Raw genomic sequence first — 27,607 nt, 5'->3', positions numbered from 1 at the left:
CAGAACTGTCATAGGAAGCCCTTGGCTTGGTTTAAGTCTCTTCCTTCAGCTGATAACTTCGGACTTGAGCTTGCCAGTGTCTTCTTTTTTTTTTTTTTTTTTTTTTTTTTTTTTGAGAAGGAGTCATGCTCTGTTGCCCAGGCTGGAGTACAGTGGCGTGATCTCGGCTCACTGCAAGCTCCCGGGTTCACACCATTCTCCTGCCTCAGCCTGTAATCCCAGCACTTTGGGAGGCCGACGTGGGCGGATCACAAGGTCAGGGGATCGAGACTATCCTGTCCAACATGGTGGAACCCCGTTTGTACCAAAAATACAAAAGTTAGCTGGCATGGTGACGTGCACCTGTAATCCCAGCTACTCGGGAGGCTGAGGCAGGAGAATCACTTGAACCCAGGAGGTGGAGGTTGCAGTGAGCTGAGATTGTGCCACTGCACTCCAGCCTGGCGACAGAGTGAGACTCTGTCACAAAATAAAGAGAAAAAAAAAAAAACAGGACTGCCTGTTGGGCTTCATGGACTGTTTGATGGCAGAAACAACTCATTGGCTCTAGGCTTTGCTTTGAATGGACCCTTCTTCCAGGTGACTGGTATGATGAGAAGTAGAGAAGTGGGGGCAGGTGTCAGCGTCTGGATCTTCTCTGGGGTCATAACAGAAGACATTTCCGTCGTGCTGTGCTGAAGACGGGACCGGAAGGCCTTTGCTCAGGTATTCACTCTACCAGACCGGGGGTTTTACACTCTCACCACTACCTTGAATCCCCGGTGAGGCAGATATTATTATCCTGTCTTTATCTGTGAGGACGGGAACGCAATGGCGGGGTGGGTTCTCGTTGGGCGTGGAGGCAGCAGGGACGCAGAAATCGACCTCCCCCGCGCGACTTGCCTGTAGCTTTCAGTTTCGTGGCCCAACGCCCTGCACGCCTCTCCTCTCGGATAATTGGTGGTTGAATCTGTGCAAGTTGGAAGCAAATGAGAGCCCAGCGGCTGTTCTTTCCCATTCCTTTTAGATTGAGGCAAAGGGACAAATCTGCGATGTGAATTATACAGCTCCAGGAATTTTTATCAGCGCACCCCCCACCCGGTCCTGCCTGAGGGTCTTTCTGAGCCACAGGCGTCCCTTCCCAGGTCTTGTCCCCCCCCTTCTGCGAATGCCCTCGGATCACCCAGCAGGCAGGTGTGATCCGGATCCGCGCTGGGGCCAGGTGAGGCCGGGCTGCCTGCGCCGGTGCATGTTCCCGAGGCGCGGCGCCCAGTCGGCGGGGCCTGTGGGCTGGACCTCCCCGGGGCGCCGGGCGTGGCGCCGGGAACAGGTCCCCAGGCTGCCCTGCAGGGCGGGCGGCGGGCGGCTGGTGGCTGTTTACCTGCGCGGGGCGGAGGTGAGACTCGCGGCGGTGCTGGGCTTTGCACGCAGGGGACGATGCGCCCCGGAGCGGGAGGGACGCAAGGGGCGACCGCTGTTACCTCTCTTGGAGATACCAAGGCCAGTCGGACTCCCCGCTGGCCGTCTGTGGGTCGGCGGCCCCCAGTTTGTCCCTTTCCAGGGTGGATCCAGATTTTGGGGGCCGGAGGTGTATCCAACGTGGGGAGCACCCTTTGGGAAAAATAATACAGAAGTCCCAACACAAACTTAGGTGCAGGGCTTTTTTTGGAAGGGGGCCTGTGAGTGAGGGTCCCCGAAGCCCAGACTTCCTTGGCTTTTAGGTAACCTCACCTCTGAATCAGGGCAGGGAGGCCTGAGGTGCTTGGGGGTTTAGAGGCTTCCCAGACGCTGCAGGAACCCCATTTAGTTAATTCACTTTTCCTTCATCTTCCCACACACCCCAGCCCAGCAACGGGGAGAAGGGGTGGCGGTGTGTTCAGAGGCAGAAGGAACCCAGCCCACAATTGTGCTTCTCTCTCCTGCCCTGGGAAGAACTAAACCGTCGCTGTCCGTCTTCCAGCAGGATGCTGGGGACTGGGCCTGGCCATCCAGGGCTGAGCAAAACAGTAACCCTGAACCTACCTCTGGATTCTCTCCCGCGCTCTGACCTTCTAACTCTCAACCCCGTGAAAGTGCCTGGACTCTGCCGGCGGCTTAAAAGGGAAAGGGTCCTGGGGAGCCATCATCTGTCCTCAGAGAGACGTCAGAGAGCCCCGATGGGGCTTCTGATGGAGCTGCTCAGGGGACCCCGGACCTTTGAGAATCCTCAGGGCTACTGCCCTCTGCCCCAAGACAGGGAAGATGTGCCTGAGTGGAAGAGCTGGAAGTGTCAGAGGCATGTGAACAAGAGCAACTCCATCTTAAATAGGAGCTGGGTAAAACGAGGCTGAAACTTACTGGACTGCATATCCAGACAGTTAAGGCATTCTAAGTCACAGGATGAGATACGAGGTCAGCACACAATATAGGTCATAAAGACTGTTTGCAGTAAAGGAGCCAGCCAAAATCCACCAAAACTAAAATAGTGACGAGAGTGGCCTCTGGTTGTTGTCACTGCTACACTCCCACCAGCGCCATGACAGTTTACAAATGCCATGGCAACGTCAGGAAGTTACCCTATATGGTCTAAAATGGAAGGCGTGAATAATCCACCCCTTGTTTAGCATATCATCAAGAAATAACCATAAAAATAGGTGACCAGCAGCCCTCGGGGCTGCTCTGTGGAGTAGCCATTCTTTTATTCCTTTGCTTTCTTAATAAACTTGCTTTCACTTTGCACTGCGGACTTGCCTTGAATTCTTTCTTGTGCAAGATCCAAGAACGCTCTCTGGGGTCTGGATTAGGACCCTTTTCCTGTAACAGAGGAGCAACTGGTTTGTGTGGGCCCAAGGAAAGGTGTGTGATTGGTTGCAGAGGGTGAACCTCTGGACCTGTATCCCAGCATCCTCACCGCCTGTGGTCCTCCCCCAAATTAAAAGATCAGTTTGGAAATCATGCGGGGCCTTTTCTGATATAGTCTCCACTCTCTGGTGCACGATGAACCACAATAATACATTTCTCACTGGCCTCCCTCCTCCTGGCAGGGAGTAAGCAGATCCAGCCTGTTTGGACGTGGTGAGGACCCAGCCCTGGGGTTTAAGGCCAAGCTGGCATCTCCCTTCACTGATTACAAGAGCCATTGTTACAGGTGGGTCTTTGTTCTTAAAGCTCCCAAAATGGTGGCGAGCCACTCCCAAGATGGTAGCGAACCACTCCCATGATGGGGTGGGCAGCTCCCAAGATGGTGGCAAGCCTTTTGTTCTCTGACCTGAGGTTCTTGGCCTCACTGATTCCAAGGAATGGAAACTTGGGCCATGCGGTGAGTGTTATAGCTCTATTAGAAGCCGTGGGGTCATGGAAGAGAACCATGGAACCCAGTGACCAGTGTTCAGCTTGATTAGGACGAACCTGGGCACTTAGCCACACAGGAACAATGGCGAGCCTCTAGCCCGGACGGGAGTGGCGATGGGTGCCTCACTGGATCAGAAGCATAGTGGACACCCTGCCAGATCCGGAGGGGTAGAAGTCAGCAGACGGCTGGCAAACAGCAATGGAGGACAGCAAGTGAAAGCTCAGCTCGAACCGTAAGAAACACAGACCAGAAGAGTGTGCAGTTGCAAGATTTAATAGCATGAAAACAGAGCTCCCATACAATGGGAGGGGACCCAAAGGGGGTTGCCACTCCCTGCTCGAATGCCTGGGTTTGTATCCCGATCATTGTCCCTCCCACTGTGCTCTCAGGCGAAATATGATTTGACTATTTCTTTACCCTGCTTTTAGCCTAATTTGTATTTTAGTGAGCCCTCTTTACTACCTGATTGGTCGGGTGTGACCTGAGTTACAAGCCCCGTGTTTAAAGGTGGGTGTGGTCACCTTCCCCAGCTAGGCTTAGGAATTCTTAGTTGGCCTAGGAAATCCAGCTAGTCCTGTCTCTCACCATGACCTCCAAGAAGCCCAGGATGCATCAGGGAAAAGTGGAAACGTGGGGCAAGCCTGGGGAACATGCAAAGAGGGGAGGCCCGTAGCCAAATCTTGGGTTCTACTTTGTGGTTGTGCAGGAAGGAGGTCGGAGGTGTACCCTTTCTCTGACCTTTGCCTTTTAGGGTCGGGTTCAATGTGCACTTGAGTTTGCAGACTGCCTTTGTCCCCACCATGCCCTGGAGTGTGTCCCATGGAAAACAATAGTGAACTGATTTTTTTTTGAGACAGAGCCTTGCTCTGTCATCCAGGCTAGAGTGCAGTGGTGCAATCTCGGCTTACTGCAAACTCCGCCTCCCGGGTTCACACCATTCTCCTGCCTCAGCCTCCCGAGTAGCTGGGACTACAGGCACCCGCCAACACACCTGGCTAATTTTTTGTATTTTTAGTAGAGACGTGGTTTCACCATGTTAGCCAGGATGGTCTCAATCTCCTGACCTCGTGATCCGCCCACCTCAGCCTCCCGAAGTGCTGGGATTACAGGCGTGAGCCACCGCGCCCGGCTGAACTGATTTAAGATTAGTAAAATTTAAACTTGTTCAAAGTTTGTCTTCAGCTAGAACCAGCTCCCTTTCTGCTGTTTCAGTGAAAATACTTACCGAACTTATTATGTGAAATTATAGAAATGTAAAGTTTTTGGCCAGGAGTGGTGGCTCACGCCTATAATCCCAGCATTTTGGAAGGCCAAGGCGGGTGGATCTCATGAAGCCAGGAGTTCCTGACCAGCCTGGCCAACATGGTGAACCCCCGTCTCTACTAAAAACACAAAAAATCAGCCGGGTGTGGTGTTGCGCACCTGTAGTCCCAGCTGCTTGGGAGGCCAGAGTGGGAGGCAGGAGAATCGCTTGAACCCGGGAGGCAGAGGTTGCAATAAGCCAAGATTACACCAGAGTACTCCAGCCTGGACAACACAGCAAGACTCTGTCTCAAAAAAATATAAAAAATAAAAAAATGTAAATTTTTGCAGTTCCTAACAAGCCTGTAACACAGGTTAAAAAACAAAGGACTGCTCTTGAATAGATAATGTATGAGTCTGTACATTTCTTCCATGTGAACATTGATCATATTTGGTAACTTGGTGGGAGATGGTCGTTGTATTCATTTTCTATTTGTGTGTGACAAACCACCACGAATTCAGCAGATTAAAACAACACGTGAGTATTTCAGTTTCTCTCAGTTAGAAATCTGGACACAGTTTTAACTGGGCCTCTGTTCAGGGTCTCACAAGCTGTAATCAAGGTGTTGGCCTAACTATAGTCTCCTCCAGTGGCTCGAGTGGGGAGGCATCTGCTCCCAAACTCACTCCCGTTGCTGGCAGTATTCAGTTCTGGCAGGTTTGGGACTAGGGACCCTGCTTCTTGCTGGCTGCCAGCTGGAGGCTTCCTTCAGCTCCTAGGGACATGGGTTTTTCCCAGCATGGCTGCTTACTGATCAAACCAGCAAGGAGAGCCCCTCGACTGAGTCAGCTAGCAAGTGAGGGTCTTATGTAATATAGCGTAAGCATGGGCATGACATCCCATCACTTCTGCCATAGTCTGTTGGCTCAAGAGTGGCTTCCATAGGTGCATGGGCCTCTTTTTCATCCACTAGGGTAAGCATGACACAGCAAACTACATGCAGTGATGTGATTTTATTCTCTCTTTTACATATTTCTACACTTCAAAGTGGTACAATGAATGGATGAAAGAGATGTGTGAGCAGGGAAGGTACTGGAATCAAGGATACCCGTCTGGACAGATGGGCTGTTCTGGATGAGCCCTGGGAATCCTGGCCTTTTTGCCCTCTTCTTCCCTGAGGGGTTACCACGGACCCATCTCCCAGAACTATGGGTCAGGGCTGCAGCCAACTCTTGGTTCCTTCAAGGGCCTGAGGAATGGCATCCGCAGGTCCACTCTGTGTGCCCTTCTCTCTCCCACCCTGTCTGCTCTCGTCAGCACAGTGGGGCTGGGCACAAAGAAGCTTCAGATCAACTTACCGTTTCCACATCGATACCAATTGAGAGGTGGCAGAGATGCCTTCATTTTGGTCACTACCTTTATTTTGGTTCAGGAACTTTTTACAAATCAACTCCCCACAGGACCTATTCTGTGACAATGGCTATGAAAGCCTCAGTCATTGCTTGTTCTTTGCAAGAAAATATGGGACGGAAAGGGAATAGGAGACACGGGGGAAACAGTAACCAAAAGCCAGGGTCCCACTACGATGTCTACTAGAGGATATGGACCTACATGTCCCCCAAGGCTTTCAAATCTAAATATATACATAAATACTGACATATACATTTGTATGTGTGTACATATCATTGTATATACATGTGTATAATTTATATATACATTAAAATATGCTCTATATTAAAAATATATAATTATACATATATACATTATATGTATATATTAAAAATATAAAATATATAATTGTACATATACATTACATATACATTATATATAATATATACTTTCTATATTAAAAATATATAATTATACATATACTTTATACATATAATTATATATTATATATTATAATATATAATTATATATTATATATTATATATTATATAATCATATAATAATTATATAAATATAATTATAATTATATAAAATATATAATTATAATATATATAAATTATATATTATAATATATATAAATATATATAAATTATATAAATTATAAATATATATAAATTATATATTATATTATATATAATATATATAAATTATATATTATAATTATATCATACATTTAATATATAATTATATAATTATACATATACTTTATATATTGAAATATATGTATAATTATATAATATATTTTAATATATAATTATATATATTATATTTATATTATATGTTTATATATTATATTTATATTATATATTTATATATTACATTATAAATTTATATTTTATATACTATATTATATATAATTACATATATTATAATTATATATTGTATATTATATAATATGTATTATATGTTAAAATATAAAATATATTAATTGTTTATACATATACATGAATAAATGTTATTCATGTATATGTATAAATACACACACATACTACCTATTCAAAACTTACAGTAAAACAACAACAACAATCTTCTAAGTCAAAATTAAGCCTTAGTTTTCTTGCTTTGGGACCCAAACTTTACTAATAAGGGCGATATTGACAGAATAGACTTTTAAATCCTCTGGTAGAGATTAAAATGGATTGTGCCCTGGAAACTAGCAAGGTTCACGAACCCCTGTCATCCGCCTTCCTAAGCTGTTTCCTTCCCCAGTGGGTTATGCCTGCTTGGGAGGAGGGGTGATGTAGGAGTGTGTGTTTGTTTAGTGTGGAATTCTTGGCAAACCTATCATGCTGGCAGGTGCTGAAAAGTAAAATCCTCTTTTTCCAATCCAGAAAAACTCCAATGCCAGCATGCCCATTTCCCATCATCGTCCTCACAGCTCCACCAGGCAAAGGGCCATCCCTCTTAGTCCTCGGGAAACAGTGGTGGTATCTGGCTGGGTGATAGTGCTCGCAAGGTTAAAAGGAGGGTCAGGTTTGGGTGTCTTCCTCTGTGGGCTCTGTCACTGAAGATTCATTTCCCAACTGCAAAAGACAAGAATGAAAACAGGGAGATGGTTCAGCCTCCTTCTGAGGCTCAGGGTTAAGGTAGAAGAGGCGGGCTGAGGAAGCAGGAGGGAGGGGAGGTAGCGGGCATGCAGCTTGGCACCCTGGGCATCCCTGTGGTGGTGTGCTGCCACGTGCCTGAATGGGCAAGCGGCATGGCGCAGGGAAAAGGCAAGATTCCTCAGGGGTGCGTCCTGAGAATTCGGGGAACTCAGTGTGCATCTGCATAAGAGATGACAATGCCGATAGCGTGCAGATTGTGATCAGCCTTGGCAGGGAGCTGCAGGCAGGGCTTTGTGGTTTGGAAAGGTGCAGCAAACAGGTAGGGCACAAGGCGCCCTCAGAAACACACCCTTCTCTGCCCAGGGCTGCCACCATCACCCACACCCAGCTTCCTCCCACCGTGAGCTCAGCTTCCATTTCCTGCCTCCTTTGACTGGTCAGGGAGGCTGGTGCCACCCATTTTGGGCCCTGAGAATATTACCCGTAGCACCTGGTGCCCAGCTTTTTGCGGGCCCACTGACTTCCTGTGTTGCCCATGGCCTGTAGATTGGTCACCATCATTACCCACTTAGATTTTCTTGGCAGGTGTAGAAAGGAATTGAGCCAGCCCGGGGTGTTCGATGCTGAAATCAGTTGAGAAGTAGGTTACAATCTTGCCAATCAGAAGGAAAGAACATCTCTGCAGGTGGATGTGTCTGTTACAATTCAGGTATTGAACTGGTGGTTTTGATATTACCTCTCTAATCTTAATCTCAAGCAACACAACCTGCTAAGAACCAAAATAGCCAGAGGAAAAGATTAAGTAGATAACATTAGCTTGAACAATGCACCAGCTAAAAATGGAATTACGGCTCTCTCAAGTAGCATACAAAAGTAATAAAAATATCCTTGAAGTTTTTGGGGATGCTTTACCTTAGGGTACCAGGTGATTAAAAGAGATTGTTGCCAGCCATTATACCTGACCAGTTTGTCCTTTTGTTTTTATTTTTTATTTTTTTGAGACAGAGTCTTGCTTTGTCACCCAGGCTGGAGTGCAGTGGCGTGATTTTTGGCTCATAGCAACCTCAGCCTCTGAGGTTCAAGCGATTCTCCTGCCTCAGCCTCCCAAGTAGGTGAGACTACAGGTGCGCACCACCATGCCTGGCTAATTTTTGTGTTTTTAGTAAAGACGGGGTTTCGCCATGTTGGCCAGACTGGTCTCAAACTCCCGACCTCAGGTAATCCGCCCACCTCGGCCTCCCAAAGCGCTGGGATTACAGGCAAGAGACACTGAGCTATGTTTAGGGATAGTCAGCCTCCCGTCTGATCACTAACTTTGTTAGACATGTCTGATACTACAGCAGATATATTTTGAGAGTAATTGTCACTAGGTTTTGCTCTGGAATCCTAATAAAACGGTGAGGGCCAGCCTGGGCAACAGAGTGAGACCCCATCTCAAAAACAAGAACCAAAAACCAGCGAGTGGTTTATTGTCTGACACCCACAGGAGCCTCCTCACCTTCTTACTGTCTGGTTACGAAAAGCAAAACCAAATCTGTTCTAGCCACTATAATTTCAAAGCGAGGCCAGATCTGATCATTTGTTTTGCAAGGCATGCATAAGTTTGTTCACTTCCTGATTTATTCTTTATTCTGTCTTGATCTTTAAAATGTGCTTTTGTTCAACCTTACATCATGGAGAATTTCAAACCTATGCTCAAGCAAACAGAATGGTGTCATGAGCCCTCATGTCCCCATCACATAGTCCAATAACCGTCAACCCTTGGCCAGTCCTGCCCTCTTCACCTGCCTCCTCCTCCTTGTTATTAAAAACAAACAAACAGGCTGGGTGCGGTGGCTCACAGCTGTAATCCCAGCACTTTGAGAGGCCGAGGCGGGCAGATCACTTGATGTCAGGAGTTCAAAACCAGCCTGGCCAACATGGTGAAACCCCCTCTCTACTAAAAATACAAAAATTAGCCGGGTGTGGTGGCACAGGCCTGTAATCCCAGCTACTCAGGAGGCTGAGGCAGGATAATCGCTTGAACCTGGGAGGCAGAGGTTGCAGTGAGCTGAGATAGTGCTACTGTACTCCAGCCTGGGCGACAAAACGAGACTCCATCTCCCCCAGAAATTAAAACAAATAAACAGACATCTTGTCATTTTATTCATAAACAGGTTAGTATGTATCTTGAGAAGGAATGGCATTCTTTTTTATGTGACTCCAGTACCATTATCACTCCAAAAAAAGTGACACTATATAATTTACTATGTAACTATAATTTACTGTATAAATTTACTATAATTTACTCTATAACTATAATTTATAGAATTTATATATTGCATGTATTTTATTGCTTTCCTTTAAGTTAAACAGTGACCTTTGGCCAAAAACAACAGAATCTTACTTGATATTATTTGGCTCAAGTATCTTGTATTTCTAAGGAAACATGTGTGCTTTTCTGAAAACTCATTCCCTAGCTCATTTCATGCCCATAACTAGGCTTGTGAGGAAGCCTAGGGAATGAGACTGAGGGAGCATGGCTGAATCAGCACTAATTGTAGCTCTGAACTTGCCTTGCCCCAGTAGCCGAGACAGATGGTGCCAGTGACCCCCCCCAGGGGACTGCAGACTTTGAACACACACTCGTCTTCCGTCGCCTCCCTCTGTGTCGAGTGCCAGGGTCAGTCCAGGTGCCTGCAGAGGAACGGCTGTTTGCCCGAGGAAGACACTTGTGATATTCCTGGCCTGGTGACTGGCAGTCACGTGGTGGGAGGGCGGAGGCAGGGAGGGGGTGACCCAACAGAAAAGGACAGACCAGTGTGGTTTGCAGGATGCACCAAGAACTGCACACAGTAACATGGGCAGCCTCCACGGAGGCCTCTTCCAGGTTCTTTTTGGTCACAAAATCCCCTAGCTTCTGTAAAGCCTGCCACCTTGCTGGCTACGAAGGAGGGGGCGACGCTTTCCAGGCGACGTCTGATTTGGGAATTCATACTTCCAGTCTCCCTCATCCCTGGCCCGTCCCGTAAGCTGTCGGGCACGTGAGCCAAGGGCGTGCACTGCACAGGTCTGGTGTGCATGGTGTTTACTAAAGCCACCATCAGAAGAGCCCGTTCCCAATACGGGAAATGATTTTTCCTAATGCAAGGCTGTCCTGGGGTTGTTTTTATGAAAATGATGTGTTGGAGTCTCAGCAACCCCTTTCCTGGCTCTGGTTGGCTTCTGGGAATGAGAGCTCAGTCGCCCCCTTGCACGGGTCCCCACCCCGGCTTTTAGAAGGCTGACTGACACATTGCGTGTCAGTTAATGCTGCCTGCTGGAAGCCTGGGGCTTTGCCGGGGAGTGTGGATCATAACTTGCATTGTGTGCATCAAGGGCCCTGACAAGTGCTGATGGATTTGGCTTCCTTGTGGCTCCTGAGCCCTGGGCGGGGACAAAGGGGAGCATTGTTTGGCAGGGCAGGCCTCTGCCTGCGAACCCACTCATTTGCCTGACGGTGGAGACAGGTGTATCACACGCTCAGCATGCCAGAGCTATGCTGGATGATCAAGATCTAAGTTTTGTTCCCCAGGGCCAGGCTTAGAGAAGCAGACATGGCCCAAGGAATGGCCCGTGGTCACTCTTCTCCCTGAAACCAGCCCCTGACTTTTCTTTTCTCGGTTTGCTCTTCTGAGCTCTGGTCCTAAAATGAGATCTTGTTAGGGAAAGAAAATGATTCTGCCCCAACTGCCTGTCCTTTGTAGCTCAGGAGGGCTGGCAGGATGCTGGGCACCCTCGCTGGGGAAGGTAAATGAGGACCACTGTTGTGCCAAGGCTGTGCGGTCATCTCCTTTTTGTGCTCCATGGTGGCCCCTGCAGAAACCATTTCATGACCCTTCCAGCCTGACGCAGCCCAGTCGGGGGAATTGCATGGGTGGATAATTTTCTTGCACCTCCTAGTTTATTGCTATAGGTGCTCCAAACTATTATCATCACTTTTGAATTAAACATTGATTTTCATTCAGCATAATAACAGATGAATGAAGCTTAGTAAGTCAAATGGCATGAAAACCATTTTTGAAGGAAGTCAGCCATGCTCTGTCCTCTACGTCCCCAACTCTGAATCTGCTCCCCGGGGGCACCTCTTTAAATTCTGATTTAGATGTTTCTCTTGATATTTACCTCCTACTTCCCAATACCATACTCGTCCTGGAATTTCTCCTTGTTTTGGTTTTAAACATTATCTATTGAATTCTTACCTTAAAACGTGGAAGTTTCCTTAGGCTTACATTGGGCTTCATGGAACTCAAGCCTCGCTAAAGCGGCTTAACCACATAAGGGTAGGTTTCTCTCGTGTAACTTGAAGTACAGCAGAGGTTCAGTCTGGGTTTGGAGAAATGACTCTGTGGTACCACTGGGGACCCCTGCCTCCTCCCATCTTTCTACTCCATAATCCTTAGCACGTGTGCCTGCCTAAGTTCACACTTCCCTTCACACTAAATAAAATGACCCAGATCAGGGGCTGTGGCTCATTGCCTATAATCCCAGCATTTTGGGAGGCTAAGACAGGTGGATTGCTTGAACTCACAAGTTCAAGATTAGCCTGGGCACCGAACCCCCATCTCTACAAAAAAATACAAAAATTAGTGGGGCCTGGTGGTGGGTGCCTGTAGTCCCAGCTACTTGGGAGACTGAGGTGGGAGGATGTCTCAAGCCCAGAAGGCAGAGGTTGCAATGAGTCAAGATGGCACCACTGCACTCCAGCCTGGGCAATAGAGCCAGATTTTGTCTCAAATAAAAAAAGTAAAATGACCCAGATTTTATACAATGCTGCAACTATGTCTACTATGCCCAGTATAGTAGATAGTAGGCAGAATAAGGGTCTCCTAAAAATGTCTATGTCCCGGGCAGATATGATTCTTCATCCTTGTAATCCCAGCAGCACTTTAGGAGGCCAAAGTGGGAGGATTGCTTGAGACCAGGAGTTTAAGGCAGCAGCTGAGCTACGATTGCATTACTGCATTCCAGCCTGGGTGACAGAGCGAGACCCCATCTCTATTAAAAATAAAAATAAAAAAGATATCTGTGTCCTAATCCTCAAAACCTGTGATTGTCTTATGTTACATGGCAAAAGGGATTCAAGTTTGCAAATGGAATTAAGGTTGCTTACCAGCTGATCTTGAGATGGAGAGGTGACCCAGGATCTTCCCAATGGACAGATGTAATCACAAGTATCCTTGTAAATGGACAAAGATGGCAGAAGAGTGTCAGAGTCATACAAGGTGTGAAAGACTCAACTGGCCATTGTAAGCTTTGAAGACAGAGGAAGGAGCCATGAGTCAAGGAAAATAGATGGTCTCTAGAAGCTGGAAGAGATGAAAAAACAAATTCTCCCCGGAACCTCCAGAAAAGCACTTGGCATTGCCAAGGACACCTTGATTTTAGCCCAGTGAGATCCACTTCAGACTTCTGACCTCCAAAACTGTAAGATAATACATTTGCTTTGTTTTAAACCACTCTTCATGGTTTTTTATTACAACACCAATAGGAAACTAATGCACCAACCTAAAAACTATATTTCCCAGCCCATTGCAGCTAGAGCGTGGCACAATTCTGGACAATGAGACAAAAGCAGTAGGCTGCTGACAATCTTTCTAAGAAAGTTTTGTTTTTTCTGAGGTAGATGCTATTCTTTTCTCATTTGCTGCATTCTTCTTCCTGCCTGGAATACAGATGAAAAGCTAGAGATGGGACAGCCACCATAGCACCATGAGGCAAGCATGAGGGTGGAATCTGTACACCAGCTCTGGTAAGACAAGACAGACAGTCAGCACTGGGCACATTAGGACATCACGGAACTGTTGTATCATGACTGCTCCCACTGGACTTTTGTATTTGAGCACAATAAATGTCTCTTTGCTTACGAATCTGTTTTATGCCACCCTAGGCAATCCCTGAATGAAATACTCTGCTACCAGGCTCTCCCAAATCTTCCTTTTTTTTGATTTACTCCCTCATTCTGATGGAGCACATCCTTCCATAGCTTTCTGGGGAAGGAATTTTTTTGAGAACTTGCATATCCTCAAATGTTTCTGTCACACTTGATTGACAGTTTGTTTGCTATAGAAGTCTAGGTGGAAAATCACTTTATCTTAGAAATTTTATATTATTGCTCCATTACCTTTTCATCTTTTTTTTTTTTTTTTTTTTTTTTTTTGAGACGGAATCTCACTCTGTCTCCCAGGTTGGAGTGCAGTGGCACGATCTCAGCTCACTGCAAGCTCCACCTCCCAGGTTCATGCCATTCTCCTGCCTCAGCCTCCGAGTAGCTGGGACTACAAGCACTCACCACTGCACCCGGCTAATTTTTTGAAGTTTTTAGTAGAGACAGGGTTTCACTGTGTTAGCCAGGATGGTCTTGATCTCCTGACCTCGTGATCCGCCCGCCTTGGCCTCCCAAAGTGCTGGGATTACAGGCGTGAGCCACTGCGCCTGGCCTACCTTCTCATCTTATGTGTTGCTATTAAATTGTTCAGTACTCTTCAGATTCCTTTTCTTTTGTATATGAAATTTCTCTCTCTCTCCTTCCCTCTCCTTTCCTCACCTCCTACTTCTCTCCTTTGAAGGTTATTTTTTGTCTAATGTGCTGAAATTTCATGACACAGGGTCTTGGTATGGGTCTATTTTCATTCATTGAACTGGGCCCCTGATCATCCATTTCAATATGGAAACTCATCTTCACTTTCTTATTTCAAATTTCCTTTCCTCAATTGTTCTCTGTTCTTCTTTTGGAATTCTTATTTGTTGGATCTTGGAATCCCTGGTTTGATCTTCTTTTTCATCATTCTGTCTTATTGTTTCTTTTAGTGAGGAATAAGAGAAACTTAGTAATTTTTAAAAGCTCTAGTTGCCATAAAATTCCATCTTGTGGCCTTCTGTTCTTATTTCTTGAATGCAATGCTTTCTTCTATCTATCCAGGGATAATAATGAAAGGAGGTCATCATTTTTGTTTTTGTTTTCTTTTGCTCCCTATTTTCTCCAGGTTTCTTTCTCCTCCCCTGCTCCCACCACCCCCCACCCCCACCCCACCCCACACTATTTTCTTATTTTAGTCTCTGTCTTTCCTACTGGGAATTTTCTCCAACTGCCTGATGATGCTTGCCTCATTGAATGCTCTGGATGTAGGGGTGGAGGGAGATGGGACCAGACAGCTGGTAAATCTCGCTGTAGGGCACTTAGCCAGAGAGAGACTCCACTTTTCACTGGAGACTCTTAAATATCACTATCTTTAGGGCTTTCTCTTGGGATGATCTATCTTACCACAGAGGAATCCAGACGATGCTCATGTGCTCATGGGTGGACTGTAAGTTGGTCTCTAACATTTGGAGAGCAAACTAGGTGAAGGGGCATGTTGACATTTCTTTAGTACGCCTGTCTTCTGGTCCTTGTGCTGCCCCTGCCCTATGCAGTCCCCACATCTGGAGCCTCCCTGGTTCTGTTTTGTCTCCTGTTGTGGCAGAGGAGGAATTGCCTGGTGCATAGGGCAGGGGTGTGCTGGGGATCCGGGAGCTCCGGTAGCTTGGTACAGTCTCTCAAGGAAGCCTGCTGTTCCCTGCCCCATTGCACACACTGCCTTGGGAGACAACAGGTGACTCCATCCAATTCCTTACCTCCTGGTGTGTCAAGGTGTGGGTGGGCTACCTTGCATGGCCTCTTCCTCTGTAGTCAGTTGTGCTTCGACTTTTTTTAATCAGCTAAATCAGTTGCTGACTTTTTTCTTTTTCTTTTTCTTTTTTTTTTTTCAGGCAGTTTTTATGGTTTTATTTAAACACAAATAAGATACGCACGTGAGCTGTCTATTCATGTTCCTCGCTGTGCAGTCTGGCACTGGGGCTGGTGGCTCTGAGAGCAGCTGGGCTGCTCTTTCCATGATGGCTTTGCCATTTTTGGAGGAAACATTGTGAGCCACCTCAGCACAGTAAGATTTTTTGCACATTGGCAGCACTTCTAACTCCTTGAACTATCTATGAACCCTGTTGTCAGTACCTCTGGGTTTCTGCCATTTACACTTAATTTTGACATATGGATCTGACTGGTGCCAAATGAACTTCTTGGTTCTGTTTTTGATGACCCTGGGCTTCAGGAGGGGTCTGAGGGGGCCACGACGCCGAGTAGGAGACGGCTGCCACCTCTGTAGGCAGCGCCGAGGAAGAGAGAGCTGCTGACTTTCAAAACCCTCTCATGTCCTCTCTTCTCTCATTCTCTTTGTCTTTCTGACTTTTTTTATCTTTTAATTTTGTTTAGTATCATTTCAGGGGCCTAGGGAAGGAGTGGAAAGAATCATGTTGTATTAGGCCATTCAAATGTTGCTATAAGGAAATATCTGAGATTGTGTAATTTATAAAGAAAAGAGTCGGGCCGGGCGCGGTGGCTCACGCCTGTAATCCCAGCACTTTGGGAGGCCGAGGCGGGTGGATCACGAGGTCAGGAGATCAAGACCATCCTGGCTAACCCGGTGAAACCCCATCTCTACTAAAAATACAAAAAAATTAGCCAGGCGCAATGGCAGGCGCCTGTAGTCCCAGCTACTTGGGAGGCTGGGGCAGGAGAATGGCGTGAACCCGGGAGGCAGAACTTGCAGTGAGCCGAGATCGTGCCACTGCACTCCAGCCTGGGCAACAGAGTGAGACTCTGTCTCAAGAAAAGAAAAAAAAAAATGAAGAAAAAAAAAAAGAGATTTAATTGGCTCACGGTTCTGCAAGCTGTACATGAAGTGTGATGCTGGCATTTACTCGGCTTCTGGGGAGGCCTCAGGAAGTTTACAATCGTGGCAGAAGGATAAGGGGAGCAGTCACATCACATGGCCAGAGCAGGAGCAAGAGAGCGCGGGTCGGGGGGATGCTGCACTTAAACGACCAGATCTCATGAGAACTCACTCACTATCATGAGGACAGTACCAAGGGAGAGAGTGCTAGACCATTCATGAGAAATCCACCCCCATGATTCAATCACTTCCCACCAGGCCCCACCCTCGACACTGGGGAATTACAATTTAATATGAGATTGGAGTGGGGGGCACACATGCATACTTCATCTACCATGTTGAACTGGAAGCCTTCCTGATCTTTAATTACCTGTTATTCCAGTAACACTCCAGTAACCCAGGCCCAACAAATCCCTATATTTCACAGGTAGAAACTGAAGCCTTGTAATATTTAAGTAGCTACTGACACATAACAAATATTTGGTTGATTACTCTGGGTCCACAAATATTAATTATTGTATCTTATGTGTCATATGCAGGAGATATAAAAATAAGTAAGGCAAAGTTGCTGCTCTTAGGTAAAGAACAAGGAGTGTGAGTGAATTATGGAGTGCATTATCTTGTGTATTCCTCAAATAAAGTTTTCAAAGAGGTTAGATAAGTTTAAAGCCATGAGAAAACTCTTCTGAGTTTCCCCTTAAAAGTGACGGTGGTCTGGAATTTAAACTCAGGTCTGGGTGACTCCACAGCCAATGTGAACCATGCTGCTTTTTATTGCACTGACTCTTTCCAGACCTGACAGCTCATGACTCAGCTCAGAGTCTTCACATGTAGCCTTTGATGTCTCTGCCTCCTTTCTTAGCTTATTTTTGTCCTCACGCTGCCCCTCAGGCTGCTGTGGCCCTGTAAATCATGTCTGATATGGTTTGGCTTGACCCCACCCAAGTCTCATCTTGAATTGTAGTTCCCATAATCCCCACGTGTCATGGGAGGGACCTGGTAGGAAGTAATTGAATCATGGAGGCTGTTTCCCCCATGATGTTCTCGTAACAGTGAGTGAGTTCTCATGAGATTTGATGGTTTTATAAGGGGCTTCCCCTTTGCTCATACTCATTCTTCTCTCTCCTGCCACCATGTGAAGAAAGACGTGTTTGCTTCCCCTTCTGCGGTGATCGCAAGTTTCCAGCCCTGCAGAACTATGAATCAATTAAACCTATTTCCTTTATAAATTACCCAGTCTCAGGTATGTCCTTATAGCAGCGTAAGAATGGACTAGTACAATGTCCCTATCTGTGGGTGGGTTGGATACTGTCCCCCTCCAAAATCCATGTCTACGTGGAACCTCAGAATGTGACCTTATAGAATCTTTTCAGATGTAGTTAAGGATTGAGATGAGATCATATGGGATTAGAGTGAGCTTCAGTAATTGTGTCCTTATAATAAGAGACAGAGAAGGACACACAAAGACAGGGAGGAAAAGGCCGTATGAAGACAGAAGCAGAGATTGGAATGACGTTGTCACAAGCCAGGGAATGCCAGTGTATTAGTCTGTTCTTAACACTGCTAATAAAGATATACCTGAGACTGGGTAATTTATAAAGGAAAGAAGTTGAAACAACTCACAGTTCCACATGTCTGGGGAGTCCTCACAGTCATGGCAGAAGGTGATTGAGGAGCAAAGTCACATCTTACATGGCAGTGGCAGGAGAGCAAGTACAGGGGCACTCCCCTTTATAAAACCATCAGATCTCATGAGACAGATTCACTATCACAAGACCAGCACAGAAAAAACCTGTTCCTGTGATTCAGTTACCTCCCACTTGGTCCCTCTCACAACACGTGGGAATTATGGGAGCTATAATTCAAGATGAGATTTGAGTGGGGACAAAGCCAAGCCATATCAGCCAAGAACCACCAGGAGCTGGAAGAGGCAAGGAAAATTTTCTCCTAGAGGCTTTGGAGGGAGAATGGCTCCGCCGACACCTTGGTTTTAAACTTCTAAGCCTCCAGAACTCTGAGATAATAAGATCCTGTTGCTTTAAGCCACCAGAGGGTGGTAATTTGTTATGGCAGCCCTAGAAAATGAATGCACTGTCCAATGCTGGGAGAAGAGGGGGAGGCTAGTACCAGCTGCATGCCTTCTTTTTCTCACAAAAGCTTAAGGTTTCCTAGAAGCATCTGAGCTGACTTCCTATAACATCCAACTGGTCAGAAAGATGTAATATGGCCTGGGAAATCTGGAAAAACAAAAGTAGAATTTAGTTTTTACAAATGTGGCAGTTCTGAGTTTTAATAACACTCTATCTGCTCCAGTTGTAAAAATGACCAGGACACACCAAGAAGTCAGTTTATTGTTCCCAAAGGCAGGGGATAAGGGAATGTCTTCCTCTTCTCTGCCTTTCCCTTCTTTTCCCACGACCTCCTTTCTTCTTATTTTCCCCTGCTTCTCCAGCTGCCTCCAACTGTATGTGGCTCAAAGGATGTCATGAATAGTAAAAAGGCAATATGCAATGAACTCGTCCAGTAGATAGTCTGTGCTCAATAAATTATGCCAGGAGGATGATCAGAAAGCTAAGATTAGATATAAAAAAAGAAAGTTGGGAAAGCCTTTCTGAATGCTGAGGGAAATGCATGCAGCCTTATTTAAGTTTAAGAATGGAAAAAAACAGCTGTGTGTCTTACCTTAGCAAGTGCTGCTGTCCTGGAGGCTGGGTCAGGATTTGGATCAATACTGCTCACACTTGAATGAAAAATCACTCATAGAGTTTAACAAATGTAAATTTCTGGGTTCCAACTCCCCATCCCCCCTCACCAGGTGGTTCCAGGGCCCAGCCTGGGACTCTGCATGTTTAACAAGCCCCCTCGTGGAGTCTCAAGCAGGTGGTCCATCCACTGCCCATTTGCAATCGGATTCCTGAGATTCGTTCCAGCCCCGAGATTCTGAGATTCTGCAAGAGCTGCCTGAATTGATTTCCAGATACTTTTGGAAGGAAACAGCAGACGGCTTTCTGGCTTTTGGGAAGCGGCTTTTGCATAGCAGTCCTGCAGTCTCCCAAGAAGTTTCCATCAAGAGAACTCCCTTGTGTTTTCAGACTGCTTTGGGGCCAGGGGACATACAAGAAAGGGCAGAGCATTGCTTGGTTGCGGTAGAATAGATGGGAAGAACCATGGCACTGCATCTTCTGTTCTTATAGGTCCCATAAACCCCCGAGGGCCTGCACACAGACTTACAGACACCTGCTGGACCAAAGGGACAGGAGGCTCCTGCAAGGGGACCTGGACCTGCTTTCTGAGCACATGGCTCTAAGGAAGTGGAGGAATGATGCAGGTTAGAAACAGGGTTGGGGGCATTGTCACCTTTTAACACTCCAGCAGGGAAGGTTTTTCTGCCTTCTCGGTCAAGACCTGAAAAATGTTACACTGTTGAGTGAATTCTCCCATCTTTCCCACCATGCTTCAGATACATCTTCCCCCCTCACTGTGACCACTGCCGAAACTTTCTTTTACATAAATAAGACACTATAGAGAAAGCGCATAGAAAGCGCTGGATATGCAATGGCCACTCTCCATTGTCCCATGCTGCCCGGACACCCCTCTCAGCGACCTTGCTCTCACAGGTCCTCCTCCCAGGCTGCTCTGCGCTGCTCCTCTCACCCACCCTCTCCCCACTGCCATTCCCAGCTCGGCGGGGTCTGGCCCTGTTTTATTGCCAGCCCATTTCCCGGCTGCACAAAGGGGGCCTTTGTAACAGCTCCTTCCAGATGTTGAGTATTTGGAAAACATTCCGATCAGAAGGTGCTTGTCCTCTAAATGCCCTCGGAAAAGGAAAGAATCTGGGACAGGGATTTGGGAGTGGTGGTCTCAGGTCTCAGAGTGGGGCTTCCCTGAGGGAACCGGGGGAAATCTCGGGTGCTTTAGAGCATCGTTACCACCATCCTCATCAGTTTCATTCAAGTCAATTCACTCACCACTTAACTGATGTTGGGGCAAAGACTCCACACCTCAGCCCTCCTCTGCGGATGCCTATGTTCCTTCCAGGTGACTGATGTGGCTGCATTCCTACCTGATTTGATCCTCCCCGTACAAGGCAAGAATTGTGATTCACACTCAAGCAAGACCATAGCTTTGAGACAATCGGTGACTTTTAAATAGCAAATCAGGACTGGAACCTGGTATTCTGATTCCAAATCCAATATTCTTCCATTGTAACATGCCTCCTCTTTGTGGAATTTCTCTGAGAAAAAAACTACCAAGCCACTCTTTTGGGGTTCACCTTCTGGTGGCCAGATAGCCTACCATAACACCTCCTTTCTCTAGGGAACTCCAAGGCTCCATTTCCCAGTGATTCTTGGGAAGACAGGCAGGTCATCCATAAACAGAGAAATGGAGGCCCAGGGAGGTTGAACAGCTTGCCCCGGGTCACACAGTGAGTGAGTTAGAGCCCAGGGCAGGATTGAAATCCAACTCTAGCGGGTCAGACCTCATGGGCCATTTCCCAAAGCTTAAAGTCATGGGAGATTGGAGAGGCATAGTGCTGAGGTTCAGCCATTCTCAGCCAAGCCCAGCCCAAGCCCAGGCGGCATCCTCCTCCCTGTCTCTCAGGGCCTCCTCCTGGTTATGGGTTAGCCCCTCTGTTTCCTGTGACTAGCCTCTGTTCCAGGCTGGCCCCAGTACTCCATATTCCTCATTGGCAGATGTCCCTGGGACTTGGTTTCTCCCTTTACAGAGAGAAACTCATTCCCCTTTATAGAGGTTTGTTGAAATCCATACAAAATGACAGCTAGATAGAAGGAATATGTTCTAGTCTTCTATGGCACCGTAGAATGTCCATAATACATGGTTTCAAATAGCTAGAAGGCTAGTGAATATTCCTGACACAAAGAAATGATCAATGTTTAAGATGATGGATACACTAATTACCCTGATCTGATCACTATACATTATATGTGTGGAAACATCACCATGGGCCCCAGGAATATGTACAATTATTGTTTGCCAATTAAAACATTTCGTTTTGAGCTGGGCATGGTGGCTCATGCCTATAATCCCAGCACTTTGGGAGGCGAAGGTGGATAGATTGCTCGAGTCCAGGAGTTTGAGACCAGCCTGGGCGTCGTAGCAAAACCCCATCTCTACTAAAAATACAAAAGATTAGCCAGGCATGGTAGAACACACCTGGAGTCCCAGCTAGTCAGGAGGCTGAAGTTGGAGGATCACTGGAGGCCAAGAGGTGGAGGTTGCAAGTGAGCTGAGATTGCGCCACTGCACTCCAGCCTGGGTAACAGATCGACACCCAGTCTTAAAAAAAAAAAAATTGTTTTAATATAAAAAAAATAAAGACCAGGAAGACCTCAAATGAGAAGGACTGTGGAGGCAACAGGTATGGGAAATGTATGATAAGAGAGAGCTGCTTCAATAGGGTCAGGTTTGAATATTGGCTACTCCACCTACTGTCTCTATGGCCACTGAAAAGTTGCTTTTCTCTTCCACAGAATGGGGCTAGTCATAATGATGATATCTGGCTGGCAGCCATTGGGAGGGTCTCCTTTAGTCCTCAGAATAGGGAAGATAAACCATCCCATTTGCACAGGTTTGAGAGGTTTCTTGGGATATGAGACTTTCAGTACTAAATCCAACAAAGTCCCAAGCAAATAGGGATGAATTGGTCGCTTTGCCTTAAAACAACCCATGTATTTGATGGGTCAACTAAGAATGAGAATTTACAGTGGGGCTATGATAGCTTGGATTGTTGTTTAGTTTTATACACACACACCCTTCCCTGCTATCCCCGCACCGTGATGTTGGCCTTGGCTATGTGATGTGCTTTGGCTGATGGAATGTTAGCAACCATACCAGGAGTAGTAGCTGCCAGGTACTTGTACAGTTTGGCTTGATTTGGGCTCCTGTGGTCACCTGAAGAAGTGTGTGTCCCAGGTTACAACTGGCCCTTCAGTCTTGGCTTGAGAAAAAAACATGAGTTGACTAGGGCCCGGATGTGCTAGGCTGTGTTCATCACCTCCCTGCGTTGCCATCCACCAACTAAGGAATCACACCACCCTCAACTCATGGGCCTTTACAGTGTGAAGTTGCCACTTGTGTCATCAAGAGCAGGAGTCTGTTTCTCTCTCATCCCACACCTGGGGGCTGCCTTGTGACTTGCTTTGGCCAATAGAATGTGGCAGAAGTGAAGGGTGTGGGTTCTGGAGCCTAGCCCTTGAGAGACCTTGCATGTTGGCCTCCCACCCTTTTGGAACCCTGGGCCCACCATATTGTGAGGAAGTCTGTCTAGCTTGGTTGAGAAGGAGCCACATGGAAGAGAATGGAAGAGCCCCAGTGGGTAACCAGCACCAACTGCTGCACAGGTGAGGTTGTCTTGGACCCTACCCACATGAGTGAACCCAGGCAACATCAGCAGATCAGCCCAGGCAACCCAAAGAATCATGAGAAAGAAATCATAATTGTTGTTTTAAGGTACTAAGTTTTGGGGTAGTTATACAGCAGTAGATAACTGATACCAACCCATAGCTTGGGATCCAAGCTCAGTCAACAGGCATACTCACGCTAAGCTGCACATTGAGTCCATTGTAGACCACAGAACCACAGTCAGCCTTGTAGGACTGCAAATGCAGGATGAAATGTCCCTTGTTTGAAGCCACTGAGTGTTCAAGTCATTTGTTTGCAACACTCTTATGTCAACAGCTGATTGACGCAAGGGATTCAACTCTAGGAACGCCTGACTCCAAAGCCCATTCTTAGCCTCATTGCAATGCTGTGCCGTTGTCCCTTAGGCCATGAAACATCTAAGACATATTGATCTCAGTTCCCAACTATTAATACATTCCCAGGCTGTCCGGAAGTGCCCAGAAACCCTTTGTCAAACATGGGTACCATCATTGTAGAGGCTTCTAGATGGTTAGAAAAAGAAAGGAGTGGGCATTGTGTGCTGAAAGAGATGGATGAGGAGCTATTTTGTAAACTCGATAACATTTGGCAAAGAACATATCCTTAAATACAAATTAAAATAGCTTAGGTTATACCTAGGAGTACTGAGGTAGACAGAGAACATCGGAGGAGTAGGCAGGAAAATATAGAAAAACATGTTCATGACTTCAGGGTAGGGAAGTTACAGACTCCATATAACATAAAGATATTTTTATGAAGTTCAAAAAGCCAAGCATGTTATTTGGGGACATGTCAATATATATTAAAACCACAGTGAAAATAAAGGAAGTAATAAACAAAATTCAGCGTGTTCGTTGTTCTGGGGAGAAGAGAGAAGGGCAACTGAGGCCGGGCGTGGTGGCTCACAGCTATAATCCCAGCACTGAGGTCAGGAGTTTGAGACCAGCCTGGCCCATCTCTACTAAAAAATAAAAAAGCCAGGCACGGTGGCACGCGCCTGTAGTCTCAGCTACTCGGGAGGCTGAGGCAGGAGAATTGCTTGAACCCGGGAGGCGGAGCTTGCAGTGAGCCAAGATGGTGCCACTGCACTCCAGCCTGGGTGACTGAGCAAGACTCCGTCTCAAAAAAACAAAAAGAAAGTCAGAGAGAGGCATGGATTCATCTTCTAGATCTTCAGTTGAGTGGTAGATTCCAGGTTTTCACTTTACCATTTTATATAAGGGCAGCATCCTCATGGGTGGGGTGTCCTGTGATGCTTAGGTGTGTGGACGCTGAATCTGAATCCTAGTTTCCCACTCACTGGAGTCTTACACATGCAACTTCACCTCTCAGTGCCTCAGTTGCCTCGTCTGTAAAATAGGTGTTGATGGCAACAGTACCTACCTCGTAGAGTTATTAGGAGGAAGTGCTTGAAACCGTGCCTGTGAGTTACATGTTATTAAATACACAGCCACCATTATACAATACAATTGATTGAGTTGGGAGAGGAGACTCATCTGTGCTCCTTCATTAACTCAACACTGATTATGTATCTGCTCTCATCGGACACAGGTGCTCACATGCCCAGGCGAAGTAAGCTGGTGAGTTATGTGGCACAGCACCATCGATCGATCTACAAAGGAAGCTTCAGTGCAGCCGTGTTGCTACACGGACCTGTCTCACCCAGGCGTCATGAACGGAAGGGCTGGGAGAGACCTCATGGAGGAGGAAGAGCTTTGCTCAGCTGCTTGGGTGTGGGACTGAATGTGGTTCCAGAACTGGTCGCTGCCTTCACCCGCTGACTCTGGTCTCGGCGATGACAGTGAGTTCCTTCTTGGCGCCTTGAATGGGAGGGATTGTCGTGCACTTGGGGAGGAGCTGGCTGTGGAGTTCAATCATTAATTTGCCACAATTAAACCAGAGACTTCTGTCTCCAGCAGCAGATAAGCAAGCAGAGAGCTAACAACGAGGAAGGGAGGGGCGGTCTGACAAACCGGTTGCGAAGGGCAGGCTAGGCTGATTGAGAGCTGATAGGGGACTGTCATTGCTTTATTGTGGCAATAACGCCGTCAGGCATCTGGGGAATTAGGAGGGAAAGCCTCGGCGGGCATTGGCTGCAGGCAGAAGCGGGGAAAACCCCAGCCAGACTTTTTCAGTCTGCCGGGCCACCAGAGAAGGATTTGGGGTCCCCGAGGCATGTGTGAGGCTGAGAGTTGGTGATCTGCTCCCCCGGTTCCTTCCTGGCTGGGCTTCATGAACCGGGGACAGCTGGAGTGTTGACGTCTGACATTCCCAAAGAGAAGCAGCTAAAGTCAAGAGGACTGTCTCACACAGAGATGGTGATCAGGGGAATGGAGTCCCCCGGAGGCAGGAAAGGAGGCAGGAAGCCTTAGGTTAGACTCCAGGAAGAACTGTCTCCCAAAGCAGTGATAATTGGAACAGCCAACATCTGAGTGCTTGCTCTGTGCCCAGTGCTAGGTGCTTTCCATGAATTCACTAATTCCTGAAACCCACAGGTAGGTCCTTTTATTGCCCCCCTACAGAGATGAAAAAACTGGGTCCTCCAGAAGTTACACATCTTGCCCAAGGTAACGTAGCTCCGAAGTAGCAGAGAAGTAGTAGAGAGTAGCATTGAAATTGCAGAGCTTCCTCTTGAAACCTCTAGATGCTAGCCTACCTCTTCAAAGATGCCCATCAATCAGAGGTAGGACAGTCTTATCTCTGGATCTTCCTTGGTCTTCTTGTTCTGGCATTGATCAGTTGGTGTGCCATACACACAGGCACACACATAAACACAGATTATATATATGCATACATGCCATGCATACACATCACATACAGGTACAAGCACACACATATGCACAAACATTGCACATCACACACATCCACACACACATTACATACATGCACATGCACATCACATACGTGCACACACTACAGATATAATCCCTCCCCAACTCCTCCACAGCACCCCCCACCACAAACCTTTAAGGTACTGGCATGACTGTAACAGAGTCATTGACCCTCAGTGGATTCTCTACCCCTGGACAGCTGTGGAAAGACCAGTGGCATTCCTGGGAGTACTTTGAGGGTTGTGCGGGGCCCAGCAACTCTTAGCTGCCACAGCCCCCCGAAAAACAATGGCCTTGAAGTTGTCCACCCTCACTGCGCTGGGCTACACTCATTGGGCCATGCTTCATTTTGGCAGAAGGCCCTTCTGTGAGTACTTTAAATTCCTGAAAAAGCTCATTAAATTTTGCCATGGTCCTGAGGTGGTGACTGGGGTCTGTCCCTACTCTCACTGACTTGATTAAATTGAGGTCCAGAGTAAGCCATAAAACAAAACGCAAAATGCAGCTTCCCAAGCCCCCAACATGCCAAGGCTGGCCGAAATTCTAAGACCAGGTAAAAGGTGCTGCGCCCCCTCAAGTCTGTTCAATGATCAGACGGGGACTAGGGAATGCTGGTTTGACTGGTGTGCTCCTCCCCTGCCTTCTCTGTTGGGGTCGTGTTTGCTTTGTGTTCTTGGCCACAGGGTTAGCGGGAAGGAGATCATCAATGCATCATTGCATGTGCTGTTCTATGATTTTTCTCAATTTTTCACCCTGGAAGAAGGAGTGAATTTATGGACCTGTTATGGACTGACAGATGCCATATGCAGAATTAGAGGCAGCCTGGGATGGAGGCTGGGTTCTGAGACTTACATCTTGAGCAGGATTTCTCAGTCTCAGCACGGTGACATTTGAGGCTGGATCATTGATGATGATGATGATGATGATGATGATGATGATGATGATGACGACAGAGTCTTGCTCTGTTGCCCAGGCTGGAGTGCAATGGCTCGATTTCAGCTCACTGCAACCTCCGCCTCCCGCGTTCAAGTGATTCTCCTGTCTTTGCCTCCCACGTAGCTGGGATTACAGGCACCTGCCCCCAAGCCCAGCTGATTTTGTAATTTTAGTAGAGATGGGGTTTCACCATGTTGGCCAGGCTGGTCTTGAACTCCTGACCTCAGGTGATCCCCACCCACCTCGGCCTCCCAAAGTGCTGGGATTACAGGCGTGAGCCACCATACCCGGCCTGGATCATTCTTTGTTACAGGGCTTTGTCCTGTGCCTTGTAGCGTGGTGAGTAGCATCCTGGCCTTCACCAACTAAATGCCAGTACCACTCTGGCTTCCCAGTTGTGACAATGAAAAACCTCTCCAGACGTTGCCCAGTGTTTCTAGAGTAGGGGGTGGTGCAAAAGTGTGTGAGTTGAGGAGCACTCATAGAGACGACTCAAGTTTTGGGGCATGAGTAGCTTCCTGCCAACAGTCACTCTGCCCCTCAGTCCCTTTGCTTCTCTCTCCATTCCTGCCCTTCCCATCTGTTCAATGGGCATTTCCATGGCCGTGAACTAAGCCATTTACTCTGTGAGTTAAGAGGAAAGCAAAACCCCAGCCACATCTCACACTGGAGAAACAGGACTTTCTTTCCTTTCCCCTCAAAGTTCTAATTTTCCGCAAGGTCCCCAGATGGCCAACTGAGAGCCTTTCGTCCACTCTGCAGGCAGGGAAAAGTAAGCAACACAAACACCCTCTGTCCTTCCTCCAAAGGGAGAGAGGAGTTTTCCTCCCTCCCTCCATCCTTCCCCTCCCCTTTCAGAAACTCTTGGGTTGTGTTTCCCCCCCTGCAACTCAGTCCACTTACACTGCCGACCCCTCCCCAGCCATTCCCTCTCCGCTTCCCCTGGTACACCTGACTTATTTATTTATTTATTTATGGCTGGAGTATTTGAGCTCAGGGTTAGTTCGGGTCTATTAAGTTTGCTCCTTTTCCTGCCTGGGAACCCGGGTAATGAGTAACCATAGCGTGCTTCGGGCAGCTGTCTCCGACAAACCGAGAGACGCTGTGGGAGCCGCATAAGGGAGCGTTTGTTCTGTGCCTTCTCAATAGTTCCTTGTGCAGGA

General features: G+C 47.0%; 1 protein-coding gene across 2 annotated transcripts in view; it reads left to right on the top strand.

The window, feature by feature from the left end:
* The first annotated feature begins 1,005 nt into the window (after nucleotides 1–1,005).
* The window catches only part of LOC114673187 (uncharacterized), a 42,687-nt gene continuing 16,085 nt past the window's right edge, over nucleotides 1,006–27,607 (top strand). The window contains exons 1-4 of one of the 2 annotated variants that reach the window (XM_077972625.1): nucleotides 1,006–1,201; nucleotides 3,003–3,106; nucleotides 19,470–19,603; nucleotides 24,229–24,478. In XM_077972625.1, the coding sequence (XP_077828751.1) occupies nucleotides 1,148–1,201; nucleotides 3,003–3,106; nucleotides 19,470–19,603; nucleotides 24,229–24,458 (522 nt within the window). In that variant the 5' untranslated portion in view covers nucleotides 1,006–1,147 and the 3' untranslated portion in view covers nucleotides 24,459–24,478. The other variant, XM_077972624.1, reaches the window with a different exon arrangement.

This window comes from Macaca mulatta, chromosome 16 (genome assembly GCF_049350105.2).
Source record: "Macaca mulatta isolate MMU2019108-1 chromosome 16, T2T-MMU8v2.0, whole genome shotgun sequence".
Classification (NCBI taxonomy): Eukaryota; Metazoa; Chordata; class Mammalia; order Primates; family Cercopithecidae; genus Macaca; species Macaca mulatta.
The sequence above is the reverse complement of the archived record's forward strand: the minus strand, read 5'-3'. Positions and strand labels throughout refer to the sequence as shown.